General features: G+C 38.9%; 2 protein-coding genes across 3 annotated transcripts; one reads left to right on the forward strand and one right to left on the reverse strand.

The window, feature by feature from the left end:
- Positions 1–1,330: 1,330 nt before the first annotated feature.
- LOC108366533 (neuroglian-like) lies at positions 1,331–9,322 on the reverse strand (the record flags this gene model as incomplete). Its single annotated transcript, XM_017620958.1, has 2 exons — positions 8,788–9,322; positions 1,331–1,460 (listed from the first exon to the last, which is right to left on the reverse strand). Coding segments are annotated over exons 1-2 (200 nt in total), but the record flags the coding sequence as incomplete, so codon positions are not given.
- Positions 9,323–11,135: 1,813 nt separating this feature from the next.
- LOC108366534 (zinc finger CCCH domain-containing protein 13-like) lies at positions 11,136–16,221 on the forward strand. 2 transcript variants are annotated; one of them, XM_017620959.1, is made up of 4 exons: positions 11,136–11,606; positions 11,666–11,728; positions 12,005–15,859; positions 15,925–16,221. In XM_017620959.1, the coding sequence occupies exons 2-4, from the start codon at positions 11,680–11,682 to the stop codon at positions 15,981–15,983; spliced, it is 3,963 nt and encodes a 1,320-aa protein (XP_017476448.1). In that variant the 5' UTR covers positions 11,136–11,606; positions 11,666–11,679; the 3' UTR covers positions 15,984–16,221. The 2 variants fall into 2 exon arrangements, with proteins under 2 accessions (XP_017476448.1, XP_017476449.1); XM_017620960.1 differs by having other exon boundaries at positions 11,136–11,728.
- The last annotated feature ends 11,503 nt before the right edge of the window (positions 16,222–27,724 follow it).

Genomic DNA, 27,724 nt, shown 5'->3' on the forward strand with positions numbered 1-27,724 from the left:
TCTCAGCTGCCTATTCAAATACCGAAGCAATTTGCAGAATTTTTATAACTTTTTTACAAAGTTTAAAATATGTTTATATGTATATGTTTTTGTTAGATAATGAACTACATATATCTATTATAAACATTCAATAAACAAAAGAAAACCCTTGTTAAAATGACATGTCCCTATTTACTTTTCCAGCACTGTATATTTTGAAAATCGAATTAAAAATTTAAAATCATTAATTCAAAATGTTTCGTCTTCGCATGGAACATGTTTTAAATTCTTATTAATTGCTAATTTCTTTCAGCAAATTATGTTTTACCAGTCAATAATTATTTATTTTTAGAAAAATATTAAATTTATTATCGAATTTCGTCCATTCTAAGCTCTTCCAGCTGTAGCACTCAAATATTCTTTTCCAGCTGTTTTAACAAATATTTTTTTTTTTAGGCAAAAATTCTTCTTTTACTTAGGCAGCCACCAACTAACATGTTTGTCAGACAGGTTCATAAAAATAAGCAAAATAAAAAATATTTGAGTAACTAAAACATTTCTAGCTAAAAACTCTAAAGAATAGCTACGTAATAGTCTCCGTCTCGCTGGTATATTTTTATGCGAGTTTTCCGTATTTTCGTAGGCTCTTTTCGCCCTCTACTAAAGCAAAAAAAAAAACATTCGCTTTCAACGAAACTAAAATTAGAACGCGTCGCTATAACAACAAATTTTCTATGCCGAGCATTGTTACTAAATCAATGCTTTATTTTTACTTCAAAACACATTCCACAGCAGGAAAGTGCTCGTAAATAAAAAAAAAATATGTATTAAAAATAAAACAAAAAATTAGAGCAAATAAAAAAAGGGGAAAGTAAAAGAAAAAATCATTCAAACCAAGAAGCGTAAAATTTCGATTTTCAGTGCCTATGCTTATGTGCAAAAAAGAATGTTTAGCTGCGCGAAATTACTTTCACCTTAAAGATTCTCAATTAAATTTTTCAGATTTTTATTTTTCATTCCGTTCTCGCGCGTAAAAAAATGCGAGCGTCCGAATTCCTGCTGCGTTAGTTGCAATTTAATTTGGCATTTGCTGGCGCTGGCATACCCTGGCATTTCTCCGCTTTTTCAACGCAACCACTGCACGACCATCAGCAGCGGTGTGCTACCCACTGACCTAATGCCACCGGTTGTGCCAATTTGTAAGTTATGCGGAAATTCGTTTAAGTAGTTTTCATTGTTTCACTTAAAAGCTACGGAAAATATTTGTTTTAAAATTATCAGGGCGTCAAGAAAAGTAGTTGAAGTAAAATAAAATTAGCTTGGGGGATGTTATTATGATTTGTGCGCCTACCTTGGATCTGGTTTTCCTTCAGCTTCACATTCGATGATGAATGGTTTATCACTTTCCTTATTTTGTACTGCGACTTTGAAAAGCAGTTCATCTGTTGGCGGTTGTTTGATGATGCGAGGCGGTGAATTTACTGGAAGAAGTGAAAAAAGATTGATTGTTTAATTTTATGGGAGTTAAAAATATTTTAAATCATCAAGCAATAAAAAATGTCTAATTAAGCTGAAGTCATATTTCGGCATTTCAACCAATTACATAAATAGCTAAAAATAGGCTTAGACTCGCACGTCCAGCAGCTCCCACAGACACATTCATAAGACATTCAGAAAAAATTCTCAGAAAAACATTCGACATGGGTTATAAAAAAAAAGCTGCAATGCAGTCATCATTTGTAGAACACTAAAATTCTCCACCTCTGAACTGCCAGTGATTTAGCAATTTGCTAGTGCAACGAAATAAAAGTGTGGCACTCAATTTGAAAATTTAAATAAAAATATTAGTCAGCAAATCACATAATTCATGAATGAGCCATTTAAAATTAATAGCGAAAATGCATGAGTGCACTCTGTGCGTTGCACATAAAGCGCTCAACTACAGCCTCTCGACGACAGGCTAGTGGGTAAAGAAAATGAGACATAAGCCACAGAAATATAAATAGTACATTTAAAAAATTTTTAAATAGAAAGTGTGTCTTACGCACAAATGAGCGATAGAAGGTGTCCTCTAGGAAAACTGCTCTAATTGTATACATTTGCGTACCATCAAAGGAGGGTTTTACAAGGAGACGGCTTAAACCTGAAAGGAATTGTAAAAATGCAAGAAACGCGGTTAGCTTGAGGTCGCTGCCCCAGATAGGGACACACTTACACCACAAGTGTAAGTGGTAACTGCAAAACTATAGTGAAAAACGCTATGTGCATTGTAAGAAATTTTGCAGACGGCAGATGTCAGTGCAGCAGGCCCCCCCAGAACTGGTTAAAAACTGAGATCCATGGTACGTAGCATCACCAAAGCTAGACAGCTTAAGAGAAAGCACTGAGATATCGTCCTTTATGATTAACAGTTCCGACAGTTTTCGCCAAAGGTACGCCGATCAGCGGACTCCACTCTTTCCTCATTCGGTAAGACCTAATCGGGAGTGTTGCAACGCTATTTCCTGCAATAGCTCCATGGCCCCGTACCCATATAAGCGTGACACAAATGAAGGGAAGCTTTGTCCCAGTTGCGCAGTTGGGCAGCCGTTTGAGTTCTTCCTTCAAGGCACCCACTTCCGCCAGGAAAAACCTACATTGATATGGAAGACTGCATTTGGGGTTAATGGAGAGATAATTCTCGAAATATGACGCTTTCGCAAATTCGTCGACCAATCCGAGCAGAATTTCACCGGTGCCACCTTCCAACTACTACCTCCCATTCACTCAACCTAAGAGGGAATGTAAGGGTAGAAGGGGCTCATTGGTGCCAGTTTAGCCACGAATTTATCTGTGTAATAACCCAGCTAGCAAAATTGCCAGAAATCTGTTACATATCCGTCAGACTCTTCGGCAAAAAAGTCAGAAATCTGTATGCTTTTGGCCGATATCGGTTAGAGAAGCGTATGGAGAGGTTGACAGTAAGTCTAACCGACACGACGTGGGAAATACTGACCGACGATTCTGACGGATATCTAACAGATGTCTGACCAAATAATCATGGAAAATAAGAATTATCAGACGTGTATGCCCGAAATCGGACATAATTCGGTCAGACATATCGGATAAGGAAATAAATAAAATTCTCGATTCGATTATGACCAAAATCCCAGATAGGGTGAGAGAACGCCATCCTGTAGCGGGCATATGTTTACTCTACGGCGAATAGAGTTACTGGCCCCATTCTGCCGAGACATTTATATACATACCGTTACTTACAGAAGTATTCGTTGATTGGCAGAAATATTCAGAATGTCTCCCATTATAAATATTTTCCGTTAATTTTTATTTAAAATATAGCTACCTCTATAACAAAATTCACGAACAAAATTTATTTTTATATGAAAGAAAACGGACGATACAATTGTCGAAAAAATTTTCAGAAATCAACGAAAAGGGCTAAAACCTGCATACTCAAAAAACTTAAAAAAAAAATCGGATAAAAAGGTTTAAAATTTTGCTGACCATTTTTTGAAATACGCTAATTTTTTTCGAAAATTGTAAAAAGTTTGCAACATTGATTTATATGGTTTTTCTTATAGAATGAGCTATATTTAAAATAAAAATTTAAGGAAAAGATTCGTAATGGAAGACATTTTGAATAGCGTGAAAAAAAATAAATAACAAATACTTCTATGGTCCATATATAAGTTTAATTTGGCCGATTCTGAACACCAGCTTATCTACTTAGGCATATGACGATTGACCCCGCAAGGACATTATTAAATGCCTCGTCGATTTCGAGAAAGGCACCCACAGTGAAGTCTTTATACATATGAGGGATTTCCCCTATCCTTTATTTAAGCCAGTTGTGCTCTGGACAGGCTATCGCAAGGAATCCCCTTCTAATATAGAGATCAATCAGCCTCTTTAAACAAAAACGAAGATACAGCTGAATGAAGCCAGAATTCCGGCGGAAAGAGATGTGAAAGTTTCTATCAGTCTTCGAAGTGAGTGAGGATATGAATATCCTCCACCTGGGACCACCCCCGATAAATCAACAAACATTACACTCGTGCATAAATTGGCTTATTCTTTCAACCAGTCGATTTTCCTGCAGGGCTAATTGCCATTTACACAACAGGTGTCTAAAAATACGGATGATTTTTTATTTGTATTTTTTGTGTCGTTGTTGTTCGATTTTTTACGAAAGTGTGAATGCGCAGGTTTACTGACAGATTTACATACATACCCAAAATATAGTAAATAGAACTTACACATTCAATGCAAACGAATAGACGGACAGAGCGACAGACAGTCAGTTTGAAATGCGACCATTGCTTACATTCAAATAGACAGCGTGCTCGCATTCGTAAACATCTATTTTAAAACATTGGCAAGAAAGTTTGTTGTGTATTAAATGAATTTGAACTGCATGTCCACATTTATTTAGAAAAAGTAGGCCAACTAACTATGTAAGTCATGTGGCAGACAGAGTTCAAAGGTTTTTTTTTTGGAATCAGTGAATGAAGTTTAACGAATTGGACAGTATATATTTATATGTATACATATATGTCTTTCTTTGTGAATACTATGAAATCGTTTCCTAACCGAATAATGGACTGACTAAAAATAAGCAAGTCTTTTTCTACATACTATTTATGTACATATCGTTACCTGAAATGCAAAGAGACGTAACAAACATCGTCGTTGAAATGCAAAGTCATAAATAATAAAAAATTCAAAATTCACTTTTTGATTTACATGATGGATTCCATCGAATTACAACTCCCCACATCGTTTTATGAAAAAAAATAAAATTAAAATATTAGTCACGACTTTTTCCATTTCATTTAGGATGTTATTACGTCTTTTTGCATTTCAGGCGACGAAAAGTAGATATGTGTGTAATTTTTTAGTTCAAAATTGTAGAACTCAGTAAAAAACTTCCGTATCGAGCTCTCCAAGACTGAAAATGGAACTGGAGATCGATAGCATCTAAAGTGTAGCTTAGGATATTTTCCTGTTTTAGGTATATTGACAATGGTCTTTCAGTCGATCTTTCCAATACTAAAAATAGGAGACGAGGTATTTAGTGAAAGGTAGAGTGGACATCAAATCGGGGTTTGCAGTGTTTTTTACTTCTCTGAAGACAAATAAGCAAATCAGGAAACTCAGATCTTTAAGGTTTTTAACTGAAATTAATATAATTTAGCAATATTTTTCAAAAGTAGTCACTGTATAGTTTTTATAACTGATTGGTATTTTTTTCCTTAGTACAAATATTTAGAAAAAACTGGATTCACGCTAATCAATAAAACCACCCCCTTAGACCCATCGGTCGTCAAGGGTTAAGATTTTTCGTTTGCAAAAATGTGGCAAATTATATGCCATGTTTTTTTTTAGTAATCCACTTGTTCATTTTTGTCACAAAAATGGGTCAAATTACCCATAGAGGTCAGACAGGATGACACGAAATTCCTTCTCAGACAGAGAAGGAGTGGAGTGTGCATCGGTAAACGCACATGGCCGGGCAACATTACCATTAGTTAGTACCAGGTTGACCGAACTTTGCCCGGATTGCATATACTTGTACAAGTTTTCAAGGTTTGAATATCAAATATTGGTCATTTGGATAGCTTTAAACAAATATTTTTGAAATAAAAAAAAATTTAATCTCGATATCTATTACGTAAATTTCTTAAGCAAAAACTTTGGTGGCAACTCTATTCCGAAATACACTGGTATGAATAGAACATATCTTGAGCGTATATGTACTGTGTATACACAAAAAAAATGCTGATTGAAATTAACAAAATAAAAATTTGCATAACATAGAAGCGTGGCAACCCTGATCGAAAATATTTTCCAACCAAGGTCCTCAAAAATACCTTTCATTTGATATCCATATTGCAATTTTTTAGATAAATTCTGTAGAATTTAAAATAAGTGGCAACCTTACGCTACTATCCTAATGGATACAATTTTGTATATAGGGAAAAAGCATTGTTTAAGAATCTTCTCTTGGTACCGATGAATAGTAATATTTTACCTTTTTTTCTAAACAACAAACAAATAAACATGCGATTCAAAATAGGTGGCAACCCTATCAAATATATTTTTAAATTAGGGATCTTTAAAATGCCCTCCATTTGATGCCCATATTATGAGGTTTTAATTAATTTGTAACTAATTTCGAATAGGTGGCAACCTGGGTAAAAAATTTCATCAAAATCGTTAGGGCCGTTTCGGAGAACCCATGTATACATATATATATCTACATATACATATATCCAAGAATTGCTCGTTTAATGTAAGAAGATATTATAATTTTAGTGGTCAAAAAAATATTTCTGCCATCAAAAAGTGGTCGCTGCATGGAATTGACAATCGAATACAAATTAGATATGTCATGACACCATAATTGGGGCCAAATCCAGGTACTTTTCCCCTAAGCATTCTCATGCTCCATTCAAAAGCAGAAAGCAACAAATAGGCTTTGTTGTAAACAATCAGCAATTTGAATGCCAAACGCAAGACGAAGATAACGAGCGAGACAGCAGAAGCAGCAGCAGCAGCAGCCAAGACAGTCAGTGTGTCTAGTACACGATTCAATTCCAAATAACATTGAAACCGCACTGCAACAATAAACGTATTATGTGCAATACACAATTTGAAATACAATAGATTAATTTTACACACACTTTGCATATACATACTTGTTTAGTATGGACGAAAGATTCGACAAGCGGTGAACAGGGAGCAAGAGATGAGTGGTTTGACGTGTAGAAGTGGCTGCATAGAAATAGTACCTACTATAACTAGTGTATGCATATAGGCGAACATGCCACATAGGCATACATACATGTGTATGTATGTACCCTGCAAAAAATTGCTCGACTAATCTCTAACGAGAGTATTCCGAGATTACTCTCAATCGGGTACAATTGGGCATTAATTAGTCGCAACTAGTCTCATACGGGTACCAATGGAGATTAATTAGTGTCGACTCATCCCTTACGGGTACTAAATATTAACGATTTAATGATATGTACACACTATGAAATTTCACGTGTGGCGTGGGCACACTGAGAAAGTATTCGCTTAGCGGCTGGCGCAAATTTTTATTTTGATTATTTTAAAGTGACTAGTCGCTTTTTGTACCCGTTCGGGTATAAAGGGGAACAATTAGTCTCAGTTCATTCCATATAAAGAGATCAAAAGTGATGCAATGTGGAACGATATTCCGGCATCCCTTGTCAATTTTTGTTTGGAGACAAACCGGTTTCGGCGTTGTGCCATCTTCCGTGTAATTTTGTGGTATTAGTCGCATGTTCCTTTGCGACTGCTCTCGGCATCATCCCGGATTAGTCGCATTTTTTGCAGAGTACCTCAAAGCGCATGTCTATCGAAATGGCGTCATGCCACAAATTACATGAAAATCGTGGACAATTGTATGGTTTTGTTTTGCCTTTTCTATGGATAAGAGGAAAGCATTTGATGATGCTGGCGAAATGAAAATGAATGAAGCATAAAATAGGCGGGCTGCTGCATGTTTGGCTTTGACGTACTGTCTGTATGCCTTACTGCTGATAGTGGTTCGATTGGAGAGAGCGCTGCAAGCGATGTTAAGCTGGGCAGATGGGTACGAATCGCATGTAAATACTAAACAACTATATGTTCCCGACTGTGAAAGAAACCTTAATGATTGAATGCGGCGAATGCAAATGTGGTTTACACGTTCATCGTATGGACGAAGGCGGTTAGGTGAGAGGTGCAAACAAGTGTGGAGTTTATGTAAAGGCAGTTACAATGAGATGAACATAAATAACAATTGATAAAAATATTGAAGCTTAACTTATTGCAGTAGAGGCGCAGCAGAGTGGTGGCTTTCGAGCAACTTTCACTAATTCGAAAAAATTGAAAATAAAAATTATAATAACAAGAAAGTTCATTTCCAATCTGAGTAAAGCAATTTTCGAGCAGATTACATGAAGTAAACATTTGTTTAAATAGGTATGTATGTATGAGTGCCCTGTACTCGCCAGTATTTGAGGTTTAACTACACTAAAAAAAAAATCAACTACACTTTAACAAAGCTAACTCGCGTTCGCTGAGTTGACACGAGCCTCACCTTTCTAAGAGAAATCCACAACAAGTCAAGCGAACTTCCAACCCTCTTTTCTTGGTGATACTGGTTCGAGGAGTCACTTCTGGCCAGTTCAGCTGCCACACGGTTTCCTGCGATATCACCATGGCCTAGCACCCATACAAGTTTGACAAGGTAATACTCCGACGCGACCGGAAGAGAATTTAGGCATTCCCGTACAAGCTTACAGCGTACCGTAAGCAAGCCCAGAGCCCTGATTGCCAGCTGACTGTCTGAGTAGATCCTAATTAACTTAAACGTCAACGCTCGCAAAAGCAAGATCAAGCCTAAATTTAAGGTTGATGGAACTCCCTGGAAAAAAACTCCACCCACCCTTCCCTTAAGCTCCGACTCATCCGTATAGAAGTTCACTAGTGCCTCCTTCAAACCACTGACTCCATTCCTACTGACTAGCGCAGGCTTCTCTAGTGCATTCCACCAGACGAGGACTCCATTAAACAGGAAAAAACTTTGGAAAAAAGGCACTATCTCTTATCTATGGTATATAAAACTAGAAGCTTTAACTTTCAACTAAAAGGGACAGGGTATTCACGAAATATTTGCCACACATCCAAACATTACTTCGGTTAAATAAAACATTCCACAAAACGGCATACCACCTATCTTTACATTTCTAGTAACATCTTACATCTATTCTAATATTCATTGTATGTACTTACTCTCGGCAGTTGAAGAGCCTAAAACGGCCACCAGCAGCAGGACGGCCAGCGTTTGTGACAGCCGCCCCATCCTGGATGTGTCTGGTGTGTTGGTATGTGTACGTATTTTATTCCTGCACGCAATACGAGCAGGATGCTGTTGATATTCCTTGTTTGAGTTGTGGTTTATTTGTCGAAGCTCTCCTTCTACAGAAAGAGAGCGTTGTCTGGAATGTTCAGTCTATGCAAATATGTGATTACATGAGGAATATGGACGACATTTGTTGTAGTGTATGCACAAATACACACAAATCTAATTCAATACGTCTAAGTGCTATATGCACTAAATGAGTATGCTTGGGAATAACTTTACACTTATGCAATTTTAATAAATTTGAAAATTATACCTAAATTGAAAAAAAAAAATAATAACAATAATTTGAAATATGCATAAAATATGAAATGGAATGCTTATTAAATTCACTTAAGCACAGAACACCAAAACACTGGGGAGTAATGCGAATATCGGTTGTATTATAATGTATGCATGTTTTGTGCGATGTTTGCAAAGCGAGCTGAAATGAGAAGAATTGAAAAAAGAAATATGTACATTATTATTAGAAATTCGTTGTAAATTATTTAAAAAAAGTGAAGTGAATTTAGATACTTATTTCAAATCTTATGAGTAGTCAAAACTGTTTTCCTAAATCCGTATTAACCTTTTCAGATTTCATTCAGTTTCAAAGTTTTGGTGGCCAAAGTGCTTATAACTTAGACGAGAAAACACTCAGCTGAAGGTCTTTTGAAAAGACGGTCAAAACGAAGCGAATCTCGATGGCGTAGCGACATTGGGCAGGAATGTAAAACTTACTAAGTAACTATTGTTGAAATAATCTTTCAGGTACAGGAAGTTGCCAAGTCATTTCCATTTTGTTTGATTAGTAAAAGTGATCTCTGTTCTGGCACTCGCGATGACCGCGGTGCACGAAGAATAAACAATTTTCCACTAATTTTCCCAGCGTGACATAGGCTTTAGACAATTTGAAACTGGATATAATGCTGGATATGGGCAGAAACTCTTGGTAACGTAAAAACTAAACATAATTTCTGATTATTTAAAAACTAGATATACATTTTTGGTAATTTGAAAGCTGAACATAATTTTTTGGTAATTTGAAAACTGAACATAATTTTTTGGCAATTTAAAAGCTGGACATAAATTTTTGGTCAACATATGTATATATTTGATCATTGAAATCCTCGTCAACATTTTTTTTGTAATTCATAAATTGAACATAACTTTTGGAAATTTAACCACTGGATACCTATACATTTTTGCGCCTTTAAATACAAGGCATACATTTTTGGACATTTGAAAACGGGACATAAATCTTTGGTAATTTTAAAACTTTGTTAAAAAATACCGGATATATGTACATTTCTAGTCCTTTAATATCTTGGCATAACTTTAATGATTTTGCTTATTTATAAACTGCACGGATTTTTCTGGTAACTTATAAATTGAGCAGAAATCTTTGGCGAATCAATTTTTGGCCATTTAAAACTGGACATAAATTATTCGCAATTGAAAAAATGCAAAAAGTTTTGGGAAACTCCAAAATGGCCATCAATTTTTTCGTATTTAAAAACTATGTAAAATTTTTTGGTATTTTTAAATCAGGACATAATTTTTAGACATGTCAAAAATTGCCCTTTAGTTCAAGATTTAATATAATTTTTTGAAAATTTAAAAACTTGAAGTACATTTTTAGCCACTTAAAACCTGGTCATAAAAATTGTATGGAAATGTCGTGCCACGTTGGTATCTCTGAGTCATATCAACGTCACTCTATGCTGGGTCACTGGACATTAAAATATTGGATGGAATGAGTCGGCTGATAAGACTGTGAGATCGCAAGATTACTATGGCCACGGTTTAATAGGAAAAAATGCGAAAATAGATCTGCAGTAAGAGTTCTTAAAGTTCTTTTTTTCTTTTAACTTACTTTCTATATTTTTTTATTTATTTTTTGTTGAAAACGTAAGCCATTCTACTTAAAACATCTGCCATCAACTGCCTTCTAGTGTTATAAAGAAGTTACTGAACCTACCCAACTCAAGCCAAGCCTCCATAGAATAACTGTGAAAGCAAACATAAAGAATAGCTGAGTAGGTAAGTATTTAGTTGTGGAATGATTCAAAAGCTTTGTAGACCTTTTTGATGAAAAGCAGAAAAGCAAACAACAACAAAAGTCACATGGAAAATCAGCTGAAGAAGAAATGCATAAAATGCAGCTCAAAAAAGGCGTAGAAAGAAATGCATAAGAAGAAAAGTTCCTATTTATAGACAACTCGGACAACTGTAAAAAGAAAACGAAAGCGAATGAAGGAAAATAAGCTTCATTGCAACAAAGAGTTCGTGCGCAGAATGTGTAAAAAAAGGCATACGTTAATTCAATTAGCACCCCTTTGAAAAGTAGAAAAAAGTCTAGACAAAAGCGGTTGAGCGCCGAAAGTAAAGGGTTGCCAGTAGACATGCGCTTTGAAAGCTCAACTATGGAACCTCGACTGAAAAGGCAGACTAAAATACTCACTGAAACGAATCAGAACGGCAGCAAAGCCCTACGCTGCACAGCAAATTGTAGTTGGAAAATTTAGAATTAATTTGAAAAATCAAGACCACTAAAATGGCATTTTTAATAATTTGCGTTGGACATTTTTGGAAACATTAACTGCTGTGGAACACCAAAATTCTATTAGCTGCCGTTAGTGATTGCGGGTGAGTGAGTACAGCGAAAGGCAGGCCATAGGGTTCCTAGTAAAGAGCGTGGCACACCGAAGTAAGTAGGCGCGTGGGGCTTAGGGGTTATTCAAGGATTAATTGTTTACTTAATTGCAGTTCAAATTGCCAACATGGATTTTAAAAACTTGTGCCAGAATATCGATGTAAGCAGCCTGCGAGGTATGTATGTACATATGCACGTTCGATTGCATGCCTGCTTTTGCCACGCATTTGCTGCATTTGTGCGCTTGTGGGTCAAGCTTAGTGCCACTCAATGCCACTGAAAATCAATACTTCAATGCAATTTTTTTTTTTGCAAACGTCAGCCATTTGTGGCGATTCATCCGCTGCTGCACGCCAACATGCAATCACACACACACACATACACCCATACACAAATCCAACAATTTAATTATTTATCCGCTCATTAATTCTCTTTGGTTTTTTGCCTTTTAGCGCGAATTCCCTCATTGCCTGCTATGCCAGCAATGCCGCAAATTAAATTGCCAAAGTCATTACCGAAATTGCGCCCGCGTCGCATATTCAGTCGGTCGCGCGAGGACCTTAGCCGCGACAGTAAAGGGTCAAAGAAGGAGCAACAACTGCAGCAGCAGCAACAGCATTCGCCATTCCAACAGCTGTCAGTGCGCCCACCCATACCGCCTGCTGATTTTGTAAATCATTCACCGCAACGCATTTCGACCATTTCGTCGCTGATGCATCAACAAAAGCGCGGCGACTCACAACGTGGCACCTATCGCAGTGCCTGCAGCGTGGACGATGACTACCCGAGGCCGCGTGAATTTGAGGTACCCGAACGATTGTCACGTCCCATAAGTCCCATACACACATCCATTAGTGGTGTAACGAATGAGCGCGATGCTGAGGGCGGCGCTGTGGCGAAAATGTCTCTCAGCGAAAAGTTGCAAAAGGGATACAAGGACATCACCGAATTTCGGCTGAGTCACATCTTTGCGAAGAAGACAGTGGTGCGCAGAGATGTCATACAAGTCGATCACTATGTGGAGCGCTTCAATGAGGACCGTGAACGTGAGCGAGCCGAGCAGGAGCAAAGGGATCGCAAAATTGCGGACAATTACCGTTTCAATTTCAAAGTTTCGCGACAGGACACAGACAACAGCAAACGCAGTATGAGCTCGGACGACTCACCCAAGCAGGAGCCGCAAAAAGGTGGCAAGACCGTGCATGTGCAGAGCGAAGACGAGAGCGGCATGGAGGCTACGCCACCACCACGGAAACCAGGCATTGCCTCAACGCGTTTCGCCAGAGTACGCAATCCACCACTCGAGCAGTATATTTCCGATGACAGCAACAATGAGCTGGACGAGGATGAGGAATTGCCAGTCGATAGAGGCGGCCATCAGAAGCAAAGAATCGTGCAAAGCTCACCAGAGAGCGGGCCTAAAGCGCCTGCAGAGAGTAGAGGCGCTAAGGCGCTTTACAAATTGCGCAGCTTGGGCAAACGTAGCGAGGAAACGCCAGAGAAGTTGGGTGAGAAGAAACGTCGCGCGCCACTATCACCACAGCAATCGGAAGAGAAGCCAGAGCTCCCAATCGCAGCAGAGAATGATAATCCGCTTAGTGTCTTGAAACAGAACATTAAACGCTTCTCGAAATCGATAAGGCGTACACAAGAAGCCGACAGCAGCGGCGCAGCGAATCCTGCTGAAGACACTGAGGGCGAAGGCACGCCTAAAAAGGAGACAAAGCAAATAAGTCGCACTGAAAAATTAGCTGCGCGCTTGCGGAAGTTCGCTTCGCATGAAGCATCCACCGAGAATCTCGATGAAACAGCATCGCCCAAGCAATCGGAAGAACAGCGCTCACCCATACGCGCCGCAATTAGCAATAAGCTGCAGACGTGGAAGAAGAGTTTCAAGCGCAAACCAAATGAGACCGATGGCGCCCAAACCGGCGAAGAAACGTCGCCTGAACGGGAGGGTGACAAGGAGAAGCGCACGGACAAACTGATGAAAAAACTACGCAATATGCGGCAGCGTAAGCGCGCCAGCTCCACAGACGATCTCGATGGCACCGAAGACGGAGCCAACCAGACACCCACAGGCAAGTCAAAGGACGACAACTGCCGGCGTGCTGTGAACTTCGAAGAGCGCTTTGAGCAGGCACGTAAACGCACGCTCAAGAAGGTGAATGAGAAAATGCAGCAGATCAAGTTTTTTCACAAGTCTCAGGAGAATATCGAAAAGGAGAGCGGCGGCGGCAGCAAGAAAGACGCTGGCAAGCCAGCCGAGCAGGAATACGAAGATCAGTCGGACGATGAACGCACTATCTATGTACGTCCACATACCGCTGCAAGACGTGCAGCAGCACGCGACACGCCAAGCGATTCCGAAGAAGAACAACAGCCAGAGAGTGAGGAGCGCGTCGAGCAAATTAGGCACGTTGAGCGCGAGTTTGACGGCACCCATATACAGCATACGCGCGCAATTTGGACAACCAAGAATCTACTCACTGACTCATTGGATTCCGAAACTGACACAGAATTACCACGCGTACTTATTCATCAAGACAATTCCGACCAATTTGAATCGACGCTAATTATAGCAGTGACTCGGCCCGCGCCGCCAGTGACACCCACCACACCAATTATAGAGGAAATACACGACGAGCCGCCGATGAAGCCATTAAGAGCCAGTCGTACTCCCAGCCCGGGTAGCAGTCGCGCCGAATGGATACCAAATAATGAAATTATATCCAGTTTTCTAGAAATAACACCACCAAGCAAGCGTCGCCTATCCTCGGAAGCCATATTGCCTGCGCCTCGTGGCCATTTACGCAAGATGTCTCTGGATTCCAATTCCGACTCCGATTCTTGGATACCGGAACTTGCGCGCGCCAAAAAACTAGGCCAACAGAGTAGAGATGGTTCAGAGGAGGGCGCATCAGCGGCAACTCTAAACAGCATCGACGAGAAGGAAGAGCCGTGGAAAGTGCATCACACACATTGCGATGATAAGCTCTACAAAACAAGGAGCATCGATATATTCGAAGCCAGCGTTCGTAAGGGCGGTGCCATTGCAGCATTCGATGACTTCGAGGAGGAGCTGCGCGATGAGCCAATACTAAAAGTGCCGCAGAGGCATATTGATTCATCGTTTGAAAAGGATAGCAGTGAAGAGCCATTCGCTGCCGACGATGACAATTCCTCGCGTGTAACAAAGATTTTAAGGAGTGTTATACGCGAGGAGTGCGAGGAAGTGCAGGAAAATGTTGACGAAAAGCTAGAAATGAAATTGCCGCAAGTGCCCCAGCGTAAATTTTCTAATAGCAGTGAGAGCCTCATTGCCAATATAGATGAAAATGAAAGCGAGCGCATTAAATTACATGAAAAGGATAATGATGAAAGCAACGCTTACGAAGATGACGAAGACGATGACGATAGGCCACCATCGGCGGCACCATCACCACCTCCTTCGATGTCTCCACCACCGCCACCGCTACCGCTACGAAAGTCAGTTTTAATCACGTCCAAAACGACGGAGGAGGGATCACCACCTTTGCCCACAACAAAGCCACCAGTGCAACCAATTCCACCGGCCAAACCTTCACAGCCACCGCGCATACCAGATCGCACGCCCTCAATGACACGTATCGCCAAGCCGCTGGTAAAAACATCATCCCTGCGTCTGGCGTACAACGAACAAGTGAACCCTTCAGATGTTGGCAAGGTCAATAAGTTGATTTCGCGCTTCGAAACGCCACAGTCAAAGCTGACACAACGACCGCGCATCATCCGTCGCGGTCTAACGCGCGACGAATCTGAAGAATACTCTGACGACGATGATCTGGAAGAGGATGAGGACGAAGATGGCGAGCAGGATACGGATGAGGCGAATGCGAATGCCGAACGTGATGTCACACCAACACCAACGAATACACCACGCACCTACTCATTGGAATCCGAAACTGAGAGTTTGCACGTAATCTCCAAGCATGCAACAACAACAAAACCCAGAACATTGAGCTTAGAAGAAACAACGACGACCACAAATCGCAGCATTGTGGGTAATAGCAATCAAACTAAAGTCTATAGTGAAGTGCCTAGAATAACATTGAACTACGATAACAATTCCAATTTGAGTTTGAGTCGCGCGAGTTCCGAGTACGGCTCACCGCTCGAGTATCCCTCCAGTTTGATCGGTTCAACGGAAACGACGCCTATACCGGAGCGTCGGCCACCAGATCTGAGCACTTTGAGAAATGCGGAACGCAATCGACGTTCGATGACACGAGACGATGACAAATTCTTATCGTTCGATAGTGATGATGGTAAGTGTGTATATTTTATGAGTGTATTTAACTTTTGATCAGCTGATTCTTTATTTTGCTTACAGAAAACAGTTATTACTCGATAAGTTCTACAGGCAGCAGTCGCTATGTTGTGGAGATTTGAAATTTTGTTACCGAATTGGAGCATACAATTGGATCATAGTGTATGTACTTATTTAATTTCATTTGTGTACGAAAATGCCTTTTAAAAAGTGATGTATTTATCTAACAGTTGTATAGTTAAATGTATATTAAGTTAAATAACAAATATAATTTGACGAAGAAGTGAGGCTTCTAGGCTTGAAGTAAATATTTTAGAGGCTTAATTTAATTTGATTGTGAAAAAAAAGAAATAAAACGAAAATAACGATTTCCTGAAAGGAAAATACGATTTTTAGTACATATATTATTTTTGAGGTTTTGGAACAAGAAATTTCATTCAGAAGAAAAATTTGTAAGGTTTGGCATAAAAAGTATTCTAGTGTCCAACCTAGCTATATTATTTTTGTGGCAACACGCGGACTACGCCTGGACAGTCGACTCAGCGAGAGCTGGGTGAAAACCATCACCTGCAAAGTTGCGAAGTCCATATGAACGCTGGTCTGGACTAAGCGCCAACTCTCGGTTGTGACGGATGTTACCGGTATTGCTTGAAGAACGACACGCTGTAATCATCTCCGCATTTCGTTTTTAGCTACCCTGCATTCGCTAGACTAAACGTTTAGGCTCATATTTCTCTAATACTCTGGCGTAATATCAGCTGCCAGCGGAAGTTTATTTTGAGCACCCAGCGCTTTTTCTAACAAAGTATTTCATATGGATTACCTGGAGTTACCGTTCCAGGAAAAATCTACTAAGACAATGGGCAACATAAGTGAGCCTCTCGCAGGTTGCCACCTCACCCGAGTGAACTCATTACAGTGAAAGGGATCACATGGTATCAAAATGGGACTATTCTTGCCTATGTGGTAAGTGGTTACTACGCTGTAGTAATAAATCAAAATAAATACTAATACGGGTAAGAGTTGGCAATATGGTAAGAGGGAGAATGAAAATAGCGAACTCTGGCGCAGAAAATATGAAAACGAATCGTTAATGGTTTTATTGTTTATAGCATAAATTTATGTCCAGCTGCCTAGCTTCCATAGCTGGAACAAAAGGAATGCATATTTGTTCCAGGAATACCGATGTTAGAAGCTTAGTACGCGCACAGCTGTCGATAATCGCTAGATAATCCATTTACAATACAATTAACGTTGATTAAATATTTATTCAAACACCGAAGACTAGTTAGGCAGCAGGCAGCGAAGCCAGGAAGGCATACATGCAGAAAATGTATGCGGCTCGGAAATGGACACTGGCGGTTTACCCTTGTGGAAGCATTAAATAAACCACAAATTAAATTTACACCATAAAATTTGGGAAAAAAATAAAATATTTGGCATAGCCAAGCAGCAAAAGCAATTGATGAAGCACGTGTAAACGAAGTGGGGAGGAAATAGTGTAGTACGGGGCTGCTATTCTCCTGATTGGCAGAGCAGCAGGAGTTACAACAAAGCGATAATAATTGAATAAAAAAAATGCGTAATGAGTGTGAAGACGGATATGCTGCATATCCTGAAGCAAAGGGATGAAAGGGCAGATAGTTTCGTTGCACAATGCAAGCATACTCACAAATACTCACCACGCATTTAAAAATTAATTTTTCCCCTTGCAATTTAAGCGATCGCAACATTTTTTGTTTTAAAATAAACACTACCCTTAACTGAACGAAAAAAAAGTAAAATAAAAAATAAAATGAAATTGATACAGTGATTTTAGGTACTTGCACTGATCTTTGTTGGCTTTTAGTTGACTGGGTTTTATAAATAATAATTTTGTAATAGTAAGATACTCGCAGTAAAGTAAAAAGGCAATGAATGACGCACTCAAGGGTAGAAGTTCGTGGCTGTTAAGCTGCCCGCGCATGCGCCACCAACCAGCTGACGTCTAAGTTTAAGGGTAGATTGTTTTATGAATTCCAGAGTCACGGAAGTGCGGCATAATGCATTCACCGTGCTCGAATTTCATACACACGTTTTTAACTACATACCTACATACACTTGCGATCAGCTAATTAAGCCAGCATAGTTTTGATACATTTTAACTATTTTTCTTTTTCTTTATTTAATGTTTAATATTTTTTTCATAAAAGTGTAGCTCATTATATAAATCCACATTTCAAACTTATAAGAAATCTGTAAAATTTCATCTAAATTTTAAATTTTTATTGAGTTTTTGCAGAATTGTTTTGAGTACGCAGTTTTACAGCCCATTAAATTCTAGTATAATAAAAAGCAAGTTTTAAGTTGCTAAGTTGATTTTTACACATTTTTTTTCCGTTAGTGTTACGCATTTTATATAGTTTTTTTAATACAAAAAAAACGGTCGAACATGCTTTGTACGGAAGAAAATGCGTGAAAAAAATTGCCAAAAAATAACGCGATATTTTAGCAATTTCAAAATTGCCCTTTATTACACTAAAATTTAATGTGCTATAGGTCTGCATACTCAAAAAAAATAATTTAGATGAAACTTTGCAGATTTTTTATAATTTTTGCAAAAATAATGAGCTAGAAAAAATAATAAACTTGAAATAAACCAAAGAAAAATATCCAAAATTTATCAAAACGTTGCTGGCTTAATTAGCTGATCGCAGGTGTATATTTTTAAATGGACTAATACATTTTTCTGGCAATGAATTGAGTTCAGGTGTGGGGCAGGCAGGCAGGCACCCACTAGCAAAATTCGAATGAGTAGGTGAATGAGTAAGCGCAAATATGTTTTTCAATCAGATACTACGTACATTATAAGTATGAATGCACGTACATACATAGGTAACACTTGAGTGTATCATGGTGCTTTTAATTGCTAATTTATGTTAATTAATTAACGGACAACTGGACAGGCGTGCATTAAAAAAGCACGTACAGAACTCGCAGATATGTAAGTATTTATGTTCCATTTAGCAAATAAATTTTCACAACCCTGCAGGAAATTCAAACTGCTATGACTGCTATTTATGTATGTAGCGACATCTATCGGCAGTTCTGTCAAAAGTCAAAGCCCAAAGAGTACAACTCCCAACAGGATTTTTAAGGTGTTCAGTGAAATTTTCAGGTTTTCAACGTATATCTGGATGAAACTGGTGTGTAGTTTTTCTCCAAGAGGAAACAAAAGTAATCGCGAAAAAGGTAGGTCGGGATTTCCTTCTAAGAAACCCTTTTTCAGGTCTCGGCGATCCGCATCGATCTATGTATGTAAATAAATGCTAGTCGGAAAGGGTGAAAGTGTAAAGCGTCTGGGGTAAATTTTTCCCGTTTCAATTTGCAAAGTTTTTTTAACGTGTTCCTATTCTCGTCGTTTTTCTTGTCTAATTTGATTAAAAGGTATAGGCTGATGTCATTAGGGTGATTGTTTGATTATTTATCAACAGCACATAAAAAATCACATCCATCTGATCCCACCACCAACAAATTATTTATTTGTATTTATAAATAGTCGTCTTTGATATTGATTCTCCTTATCGGCCAGGCTTGACGCGCATATTTTCAAGATAACTATTGTCGTGGCAGATCCTTTTTCTGGCACCTGTAACAATACGATAGAATGCAAACTAGTCACAATCCCAACTCAGAGACCGTTCTCGTGCGCGCGTCTGCTTCCTCATCTCCCTAAATACCACTGCGCCCGGACCCCAGTAGAATGGGTAGCCAGAAAATCAGGATGAAAGCAGCTTAGGTACCCAAGAATAGGCAATTACTGTGGGTTCATAAGAAGTGGCATCCCTAGAGATCATTTTTGATCAAATGATCACACTCCTGCAAAAGCAGATGGGTAGAATCAGCTTTAAATACAGTTAAAGGTGATTGATGTCTTCGATGTAGGAGAGGGAGGCTTTTAATATCGTCCTGCGTGAGGCTGTTGTAAACTCCCTAAATATACTGAACAACTAGGTCTTGTCGGGCTTATTTGCCGAACAGAACTGTTGCAGCAGAGTGGAACAGCTCAACCATCCGGGGAAAAGTGATTAGGGGTACCCCACAAGGGCTACTACTTTGTGTTTGTATTCGGCAACAATCTGCAGGAGGCATAGCACTGAAAGTTAGAGGATAATTAGACGATAATTCTGAGGCATATTGTATGGCCAATGAGACATAAAATGGATGAATTAAAGCTGGATTGAAAGGTAGGTGGAGGTATTTTATGTAACGAACACCCCAACGACCCCAAATTTACGCTACCAGATCTGGCCTTGTTTTCAAAGCGGAGGTCGCCGCAATAGAGGAAGCAGCGGATAATACCATTTGAGGAGGCAATCAGTGTGCACATTTCTTTGATTAGGCATTCCAAAGCCGTCAAGGACTGCCTCACTGCTCTCTCGATCACAGGGCAGGTAGCTGTGCATAGCCGATGAGCTGGCCAAACAGCGCACTCTTGAAGAACTGTCGTCGAATAAGGAAAGCTCGACTGGAATACAAGGTGGAAAGGTCCTTCTGACTACGGCGGCGGTCAAGAGAGCTCTTAAAACTAAACAAGTCACATCTCTAGTTAATGGTGGGAGTACAAACCGAGCCCACTACTGGGCAATTGTTTTATGGATGTTGTGGTGGCATCATTCAAAATAAAGGCAAAATAATTTAGTCAAATCATGTCTGACAAATTAATCGCCTCTAACTTGAGACAAAAAAAACAATCAAAATTCCCTTCTAGTAAACATAAAAACACAAATATTTATTTTTTTTTTGCTTACTTTTAGACAATGAAACACGAAACCTTAAAAGCCATTTGGAGCGCATTTTTTGTAGGAGAAACCTCAACACTAGGCAAGTATGTAAACAAAATCGATAGCAAAATTGATGCAGTGAATTTAAGTGAACAAATCCATTACAGAGTTGAAATTTGAAACATACACCAATATCACAATGTCACTCAGTTTTATTCGCCGATTTGGTCATGGCCAACAACAATGTAGCTCGTGCCATTATGCGAAAAAAATATGAAAATAAAAGACAAAGAAATGAGTTTTAACTACATTATAGGATTGACACTCACTCACTCGCTTGGCCTACAGCTCCCTTTTAGCAAACTTACTGCCTTTAACTTCACTTAGTTTACGGTTCCATTCACTGATTTTTCTTTCGTTCGATCCACCCCTTCTACCCTTATCTGCATGTGCTTAAACCCTCCACATATTTATTCATTCACTTCTTTTTTTCTCCACTTCGTCGCTGTTATTGTTTTTCCATCGTCTTTATTTGCTTCTCCAGCTGTCTTTTCGTCTGTCTGCTTGTCAACTGGCGTTGCATTCTTCATATTGCATACAACTCCATCCGTCCATTTAGCGCAGAAACTTGCACGTTTCGTTGATACGAAGAAATAAAACAAATAAATAAAATACGAAATTTCGTAAATAAAATTTCATATCAGCGAATTATTCGGCTGTCTTGCTGTGCGCACCCAAAAACTCATGGGAATTTCGTTGGTGGCGCACTCTGACAAAGTATGATTCATGCGTTGTTGTCACATTTCAGGGCTAGAATAACAACAACAATGCATAGAATATGCACACAGGATACAGAGAAACGCAGGGGTGCATGTGGTGGCAACTGTATGGCAGTCGGAGGGTAGCATGCAGCCAGCTGGGCGGCCTCAAACACAACCACCGTAAATGCAAACATTATTAACTGCTACCTCTAAACTGCTGCACAGGACACACAGCAGATTGCAGTTGGTTGCAGTAATGCATTGAAAATGTGTACTTCCGCGCGATTTTTACACGCTACAAGGAATGCGCTCTTACCTTTTTGCTGTTGTCGCTGTCACAACCTAATTAGAAATAGGAATAGTTGGGGGAATTTCTGTTGGCAGAGAAAAATGAGTATAATTGTAATAGCGTCCTGGTTACCTACTTTCAAATGGGTAATATTCTCAAGTAAACAGCGTTATAAATGAGTCCTTTCAACGCGATATTGAAAAGCATGCGATTTATTTGAGGTGAACGCCCAGATGCGCACCGAAAAGCAGATGTTCTTTTCATGGGTTTAAGGGGTTTAAGAATTGCAAAGAACTCATGATGGAAATAAGAACAATAATACTAATAAATGACGATACTGTAAAATATTTGAATGGCGATAAGCAAACGAATGTTTTGCAATTAATAAACCTTCGATTGGGTTCAATGGAATTACACAAACTGTGGGAAATAACGAACGGATGTACATATTTCATTTTGAAATTGACGAATTATCGTCAAAGAAATTAGCAAACTGGTGACTGAAGACGCCTCCGAATACATAGCAAAACACTCGCAATTCATTTTTCACGTGTTAAGTATGTTAAAGGTGAAGTTTATGATTTTTCAAAACAATTTAAAGAAGCCAAAAATCTAGAGAGTTATAAAATAACCCTCTCGCAGAGTTACAAAACAACCCAAACAAGCTAAGCCGATGGACCGAGCAATATGGCCTTAGAGTGAACCCAGAGAAAACAGAATTAATGCTCTTTACGGCCAGGAATAAGTTCCAAGCTTTGAATTACCAAAGTTAAATGGACAAAGCCTACGATTTTCTAATAAAAATCGAAGTATCTGGGAGTCATACTGGATCCCAAGCTAAATTGGAAAATAAATACATATTGAAGAGAGAGTAAAGAAAGCGAGCATTGCCTACTGCTCCTGTAAGCGGCTTTTTGGAAAGACATACCCCTCTATTCTAAAAGAGTCGCAAAACTTAGCTCATCTCTGTTGTGATTTCTAGTGCGCCGAGAAATGTGTCACAAAAAATTCGATTTTGAGTGCTAGAAAAATACACAAAAATTAAAAAATTTTTATTGTAGCGGCATATTTTTTGCAGCGGCAAGCTTTGAGGCGCAGTAGAAATCACAGCAGTGATGAGCTAAAGTTTGTGACTTTTTTAGAATACGGCTGATTGGGTCTCAATCCAAAAGTTGTACTCTGGATGTACACAGCGGTGGTACGTCCGATCTTATGCTACGGTTCTCGGGTATGGTGGACAGCCTTAAAGAACCAGTATAATCAAGTGAAACTAGGCAGACTTCAGAGAGTTGCATGCATCGGGACCACAGGGGCAATGAGAACTTGCCCTACTGATGCCCTCAATGTTATTACAAACTTATTTCCTATAGACCTTCACATATGGCAACGTATTCAATCGAGGTATATGGTATCAAAGTGGCACTTAGCTGCTACTTGGGCGTAATAGTTTTTTCCGGCACCATTCTAACCAAACCTACAAAACAACGCAGGTAATGTAGAGCAGTATACAGGGAATTCTATAACTGCTCTGGGAAGTACCTTAAGACTTATATTCGCCAATTAAAATGGTTAGGTCCCGAAAAAAGGCAATGTGCTCCCAGGAAGTGAAGGACAGTAACACAAAAGATGAAAAACTGCTCTGCAAGCAGTTTCTTGTGGGATGCCACAGACGTGAACACCCCAGCAGACCCTGACTAAAGAAGGTGCCTCCCCCAGGCACGTCAGGGGCACATTTTTGTTTACAAGGACGCGGTCCGGGCATACATCGACCAACCACTGGACGCGACGACGTACCGACGAGCGATCAACGGCATTCATAGGTTACCACCTACCACGACTCCCGGCCTATCAATACCGTGATCGGAGCCCAATCACCACCTGTGTCAGACATGGAGCTTCAACTGTTAAGAGAGACCCGCGTTACCCTGGCACAGTTCCGGTCTTTATACTATAACAGCCTCAACAGCTACCTTTCCAGACTCCACCCCAATATCGCCAATGAGTGTCCGGCATGTGGAGACTCCCCGCACGACACCACTCAACTAACACCCCTCTCCCTTTGGTCCTGGGCCTACCGTTAGTCGAGGTCGACGACAGTGATTGATGGATAAACCGAAATAGGCGTGGCTTACTAGTTCCGCCACAACAACAACAACAACATGAAAAACTACAGTACCTAAAAAACGATGCTCTGAGGAGCACTAATGGTATATCGTTACTTATTAGATAATATAAGCTTCGGACCTTCTTCGATCCCTTGTGAGCTTGTGAGTAGCAATAGTAGTACTTTGAGTTTTATTCCTTGTCCCACTATAACGGCTGTCCCAGGGAACCCAAATGATTTCCAGCGGCGATCGACGATAGCTCAGCACATTTTTGAAGTTAATCAAGATGGAGCTCATAGCACTAAACGGAACTTGGCTGCCACAGAAAATGAAACATTTTTGGCAATTGTATTGGTTTGGTTTCCACCTATGCCAGGACGAGAATGCATTAGGTTTTTGTAAATGAAATGAGCAGCTCAAGATAGGGTATCCCAAGAAAACTCCTCTTCCCACTTTGTCATTAAGCTGCGGACCACTTTGCTCACAGACCAACTATTTAGTTGAATTATAAAATGAATATTTAGCTCTGTAAGGTGTCGATAGTCCAAGCAAAATCTGCGTTCGATAGACCGTTTACGAGTAACTAAATAGTATGTCACAAAAATAAATAAACGCTGCGGCGGGAGGTGAGTATTTTAGAAGGAAATCTCAAAGAAAATTTCAACAGATCTTTACTCAAACCCATAATCGTAAATGAATGCCTTGCTGTATCTTCGCCCTAACCATATGACTAGCTGACAATTTAAGATGCAAATCAGCTTCTTATATGCCCTGGAATTGGTATAGTTTCAACTTTAAAAATAATTTTCTCTCCTTCAGAAATAATGTTCCGAAACTGTTGCATATCCGCTTTTGGATCTCTGACATAATGCCAGATTAACTCTTAATCCGAAACTGATGCTGGTTCCCACACATCGCCCGCATTTTTAGCAATTTGCAGAGGGTGAAATATATAGGCCGCTTTGAATATAAATCAAAAGAAATGAAATCGAGAAAAAATTTTTTGTATGGACCAGAAAAAATAATAAAAAACTCACAGTTCTGGAAAAGTCCTTAAAAAGTTGATGTCATCGATGAAAAGTGAAGAACAGCACAAGTCAACAAATGGTAGCTAGTTTTTAACAAGCGAATCAAAAAGTCAACAACGACTTACAAAATTCAGAATAGATGCAAATTAATTACTTAAAACTTCTATGAAAGTTGTCACATCACCACCCGTTGCTATTAGGAAACCCACACCAATACATACTTCCTTAGTTTAGTAATAAACTCGTCTAACCATTATGAAACCATTAATGAACTATAAAAGTTAATTCAAAACATATACAAATTTGATTGCGTTCAACAGCTTTTCGAATTGGAAGATTTAATTGAATTAGCGCTGTATATAATTTACTCGATCAAATAATAAACGTGAAATTCGTTGAATGCATCATTCCGAAGAAAACTTCCATTTGCAATGGTACCAACTTCATTAGCTTCATTAACACTACTACTACGAAGCGTTTTCGAGTTAATTTCATTGCAAGCGAGTAAGTACTTACATAATTAAAATTAGTGGCGTTTAACGCGCTACAAGTAAGCGTAGGATTTTATGATTTTTTAGCACATAATTTATCACTTCAATACAGCATAAGTAAGGGAATAAAATAAGGCTGGAGAATTGAGTTGGAGATCGTGATACGCCTACAAATATTCCAAGCATTGAAAATGTTTTTTTTTTTTCTCCTTAACTACAATAAATATCTTTAATGAGCTTATTGGTATTTTCTTTACTTCTTTGGCATTAAACAATACCACATTCAACTAGTTGTTGTGTGTAGAAAATGAGTGCGTTGAACTCGACGTCTGTAATTGGTTATTGCTTAGCTAAAAAGAAAAGTACTTTTTCGAACTGTCGAAAGAAACGGACTGTTTGGACGGATGCCATTTGTTCGAAATGCGAGCGACATACATTTATTTATTGGCAGTTTACGCAAATGCTGTTTGGGTTGGAAATCGATGGACTAAAATTGCCAAATGCAGAAAATTCGAATTCTTGTTTGATTAAAAATAAAAATGTAGGATAGTATTTTTCACTGCTTGACCGAAAACATTGCAATTTTATCAGACGCCCAGGCAAAGATAAAGGCCCTCAGCATAGTAAAACAATGCAAAGAGCAGGTTACGCTTTTAGCCTGCAGATAAATCGCTGTGCTGATCAATGGTACCGCCATCGCTGCATTCATGGCAACGTAATTGCTAGCGTGGAACGCGTCAGTCTTAGAATTTACAGGTGAAAAGGAGGTTCGTTTGGTCCTCCTGTGATCAAAACCATTCTACTTTACTACCTAGCTCGGTATGAAAAACCTCAGCATGACAAAACACTTGCTGCATCTGTACACCCCATAGCTGTTTCTATTTGACTCGATCCCAGTCAGCAAGTAATTTTTGAGCCTTATATAAAAATTTAAATTCTTGGGCAGTGTGACCAGGTTGTTAGCCTTTTTGAGGCTAGATTTAGCATTTAATTTTATGCCATAGCCTGAGACTTCGTGCCTTTTTTCTGATCTTTTTTTACTTAAAATATTCATAATAAAATTCGAACCGGAACTATAAAAATAAAAGTACCTAAGCTTACTAAAAATGTTGATATTTCTAAACTATTATTTACCGTTGAAATATTACAAAAACAACACAAAGTATGTACCATTTCATTTAGAAAGTACTTTCTTAATACTAAGAAATTTGCTTTAAACCGTATTCATGCAATTTGATTTGATTTGCCGTACTACTTATGTACTCTGATGTAGAAAATATTAAAATTTTCTGGATTTGTTGGCCGGATAGATGCTATTTCGTGTTTCGATGATAAATGATTTAAAAAGTTATTTACGGAAAATCGGATTTGCGGAATTCATCAAGTTTTTTTAAGGAATAAATATACTGACTTCTTTTTAACTCGACTTTCATAGCGTATAACTTTTTCTAACCTTTTTTAAAAACGAATTGAGCCTCGCTTTTTGCGATCATCTGATCACACTACTTCTGGGCAACTCGGGAGGTTAGTTGGAATACACTGCACCATTTCGTGAGCAGGCACCGTGTTCAGAGGAAAAAGAAAGCATATTCTGCGTTGAATGAAACAGTTGAAGAGCGACTTGGCGCCGATTGGCAAGAAGAAACGACTGGCGTGCTCGGTCAAAATCGCAATAAAATATCCCTCGATTGTTTTTGTTGATAACATAAAATGGCAAGTTCTTCGATCGAAAATGCTATATAGAAAATTTTTTAAGGTCGCCGCAACAGATTTTGTGCCAGCACCTGAGGAGATAAGCTTCAGGACAAGGGGATAGCCTTCCGTAGCAGCAGTTCAAGACGAGACATAGGCAAACTTTCATGCCTTATGCATTTAATATTTTGTAGGAACTTAGAATAATTAGAGAGGGAATGGTTTTCGTTCCCGGAATGAGAGAAAAACTACCTTAAAGCAATGATCTGCCTCCTTACTACTTTCTAACTAAATAGATTCTTAAAAGCATCTAATGCTCTAAGAACATTCAACCTGCAGGCGGGTTGAGCTTATCAACTTCCCGTATCGTTTAGAAAAGATTCAAGAAACTTAGGTAATTTTGCAGCTGTCTTTTTTTTATTCGAAATACTTCAATGTAATCAGCAAAAAGAAACATGTAATTTGATCTGCCTGCGGTTGGTGGACAGAAGCGCTGGTAACCTTTTCACGAGTCTGCCTCGCTCTCCCAAGGGTTCGTAGTTATACATTTTCGAGTTGTTTAGCAGGCAACGATCTACTTAGATTTTAAAGCGCATGAATTCAATAAGGATAAGAATTAAATGAAGATAATAAATAGTATTCAATAAATGTAGGGAAATTTTGTAATTTTATACAATCCAAATTCCATAAAATCAAAAGCGAATAATCCTGTGAATCTCATAATTTTCGCATTT

This window comes from Rhagoletis zephyria, unplaced genomic scaffold, assembly GCF_001687245.7.
Source record: "Rhagoletis zephyria isolate East Lansing unplaced genomic scaffold, Rhagoletis_zephyria_1.1 Rzeph_scaffold_02311, whole genome shotgun sequence".
Taxonomy (NCBI): Eukaryota; Metazoa; Arthropoda; class Insecta; order Diptera; family Tephritidae; genus Rhagoletis; species Rhagoletis zephyria.

Bases quoted from the DNA above. Each gene is read 5' to 3' on its own strand.
- LOC108366534 (XM_017620960.1), top strand. From the start codon at position 11,680: ATGGATTTTAAAAACTTGTGCCAGAATATCGATGTAAGCAGCCTGCGA. The intron at 11,729-12,004 runs GTATGTATGTAC...TTTGCCTTTTAG, and splicing joins CGATGTAAGCAGCCTGCGAG to CGCGAATTCCCTCATTGCCT. The intron at 15,860-15,924 runs GTAAGTGTGTAT...TTTTGCTTACAG, and splicing joins ATCGTTCGATAGTGATGATG to AAAACAGTTATTACTCGATA.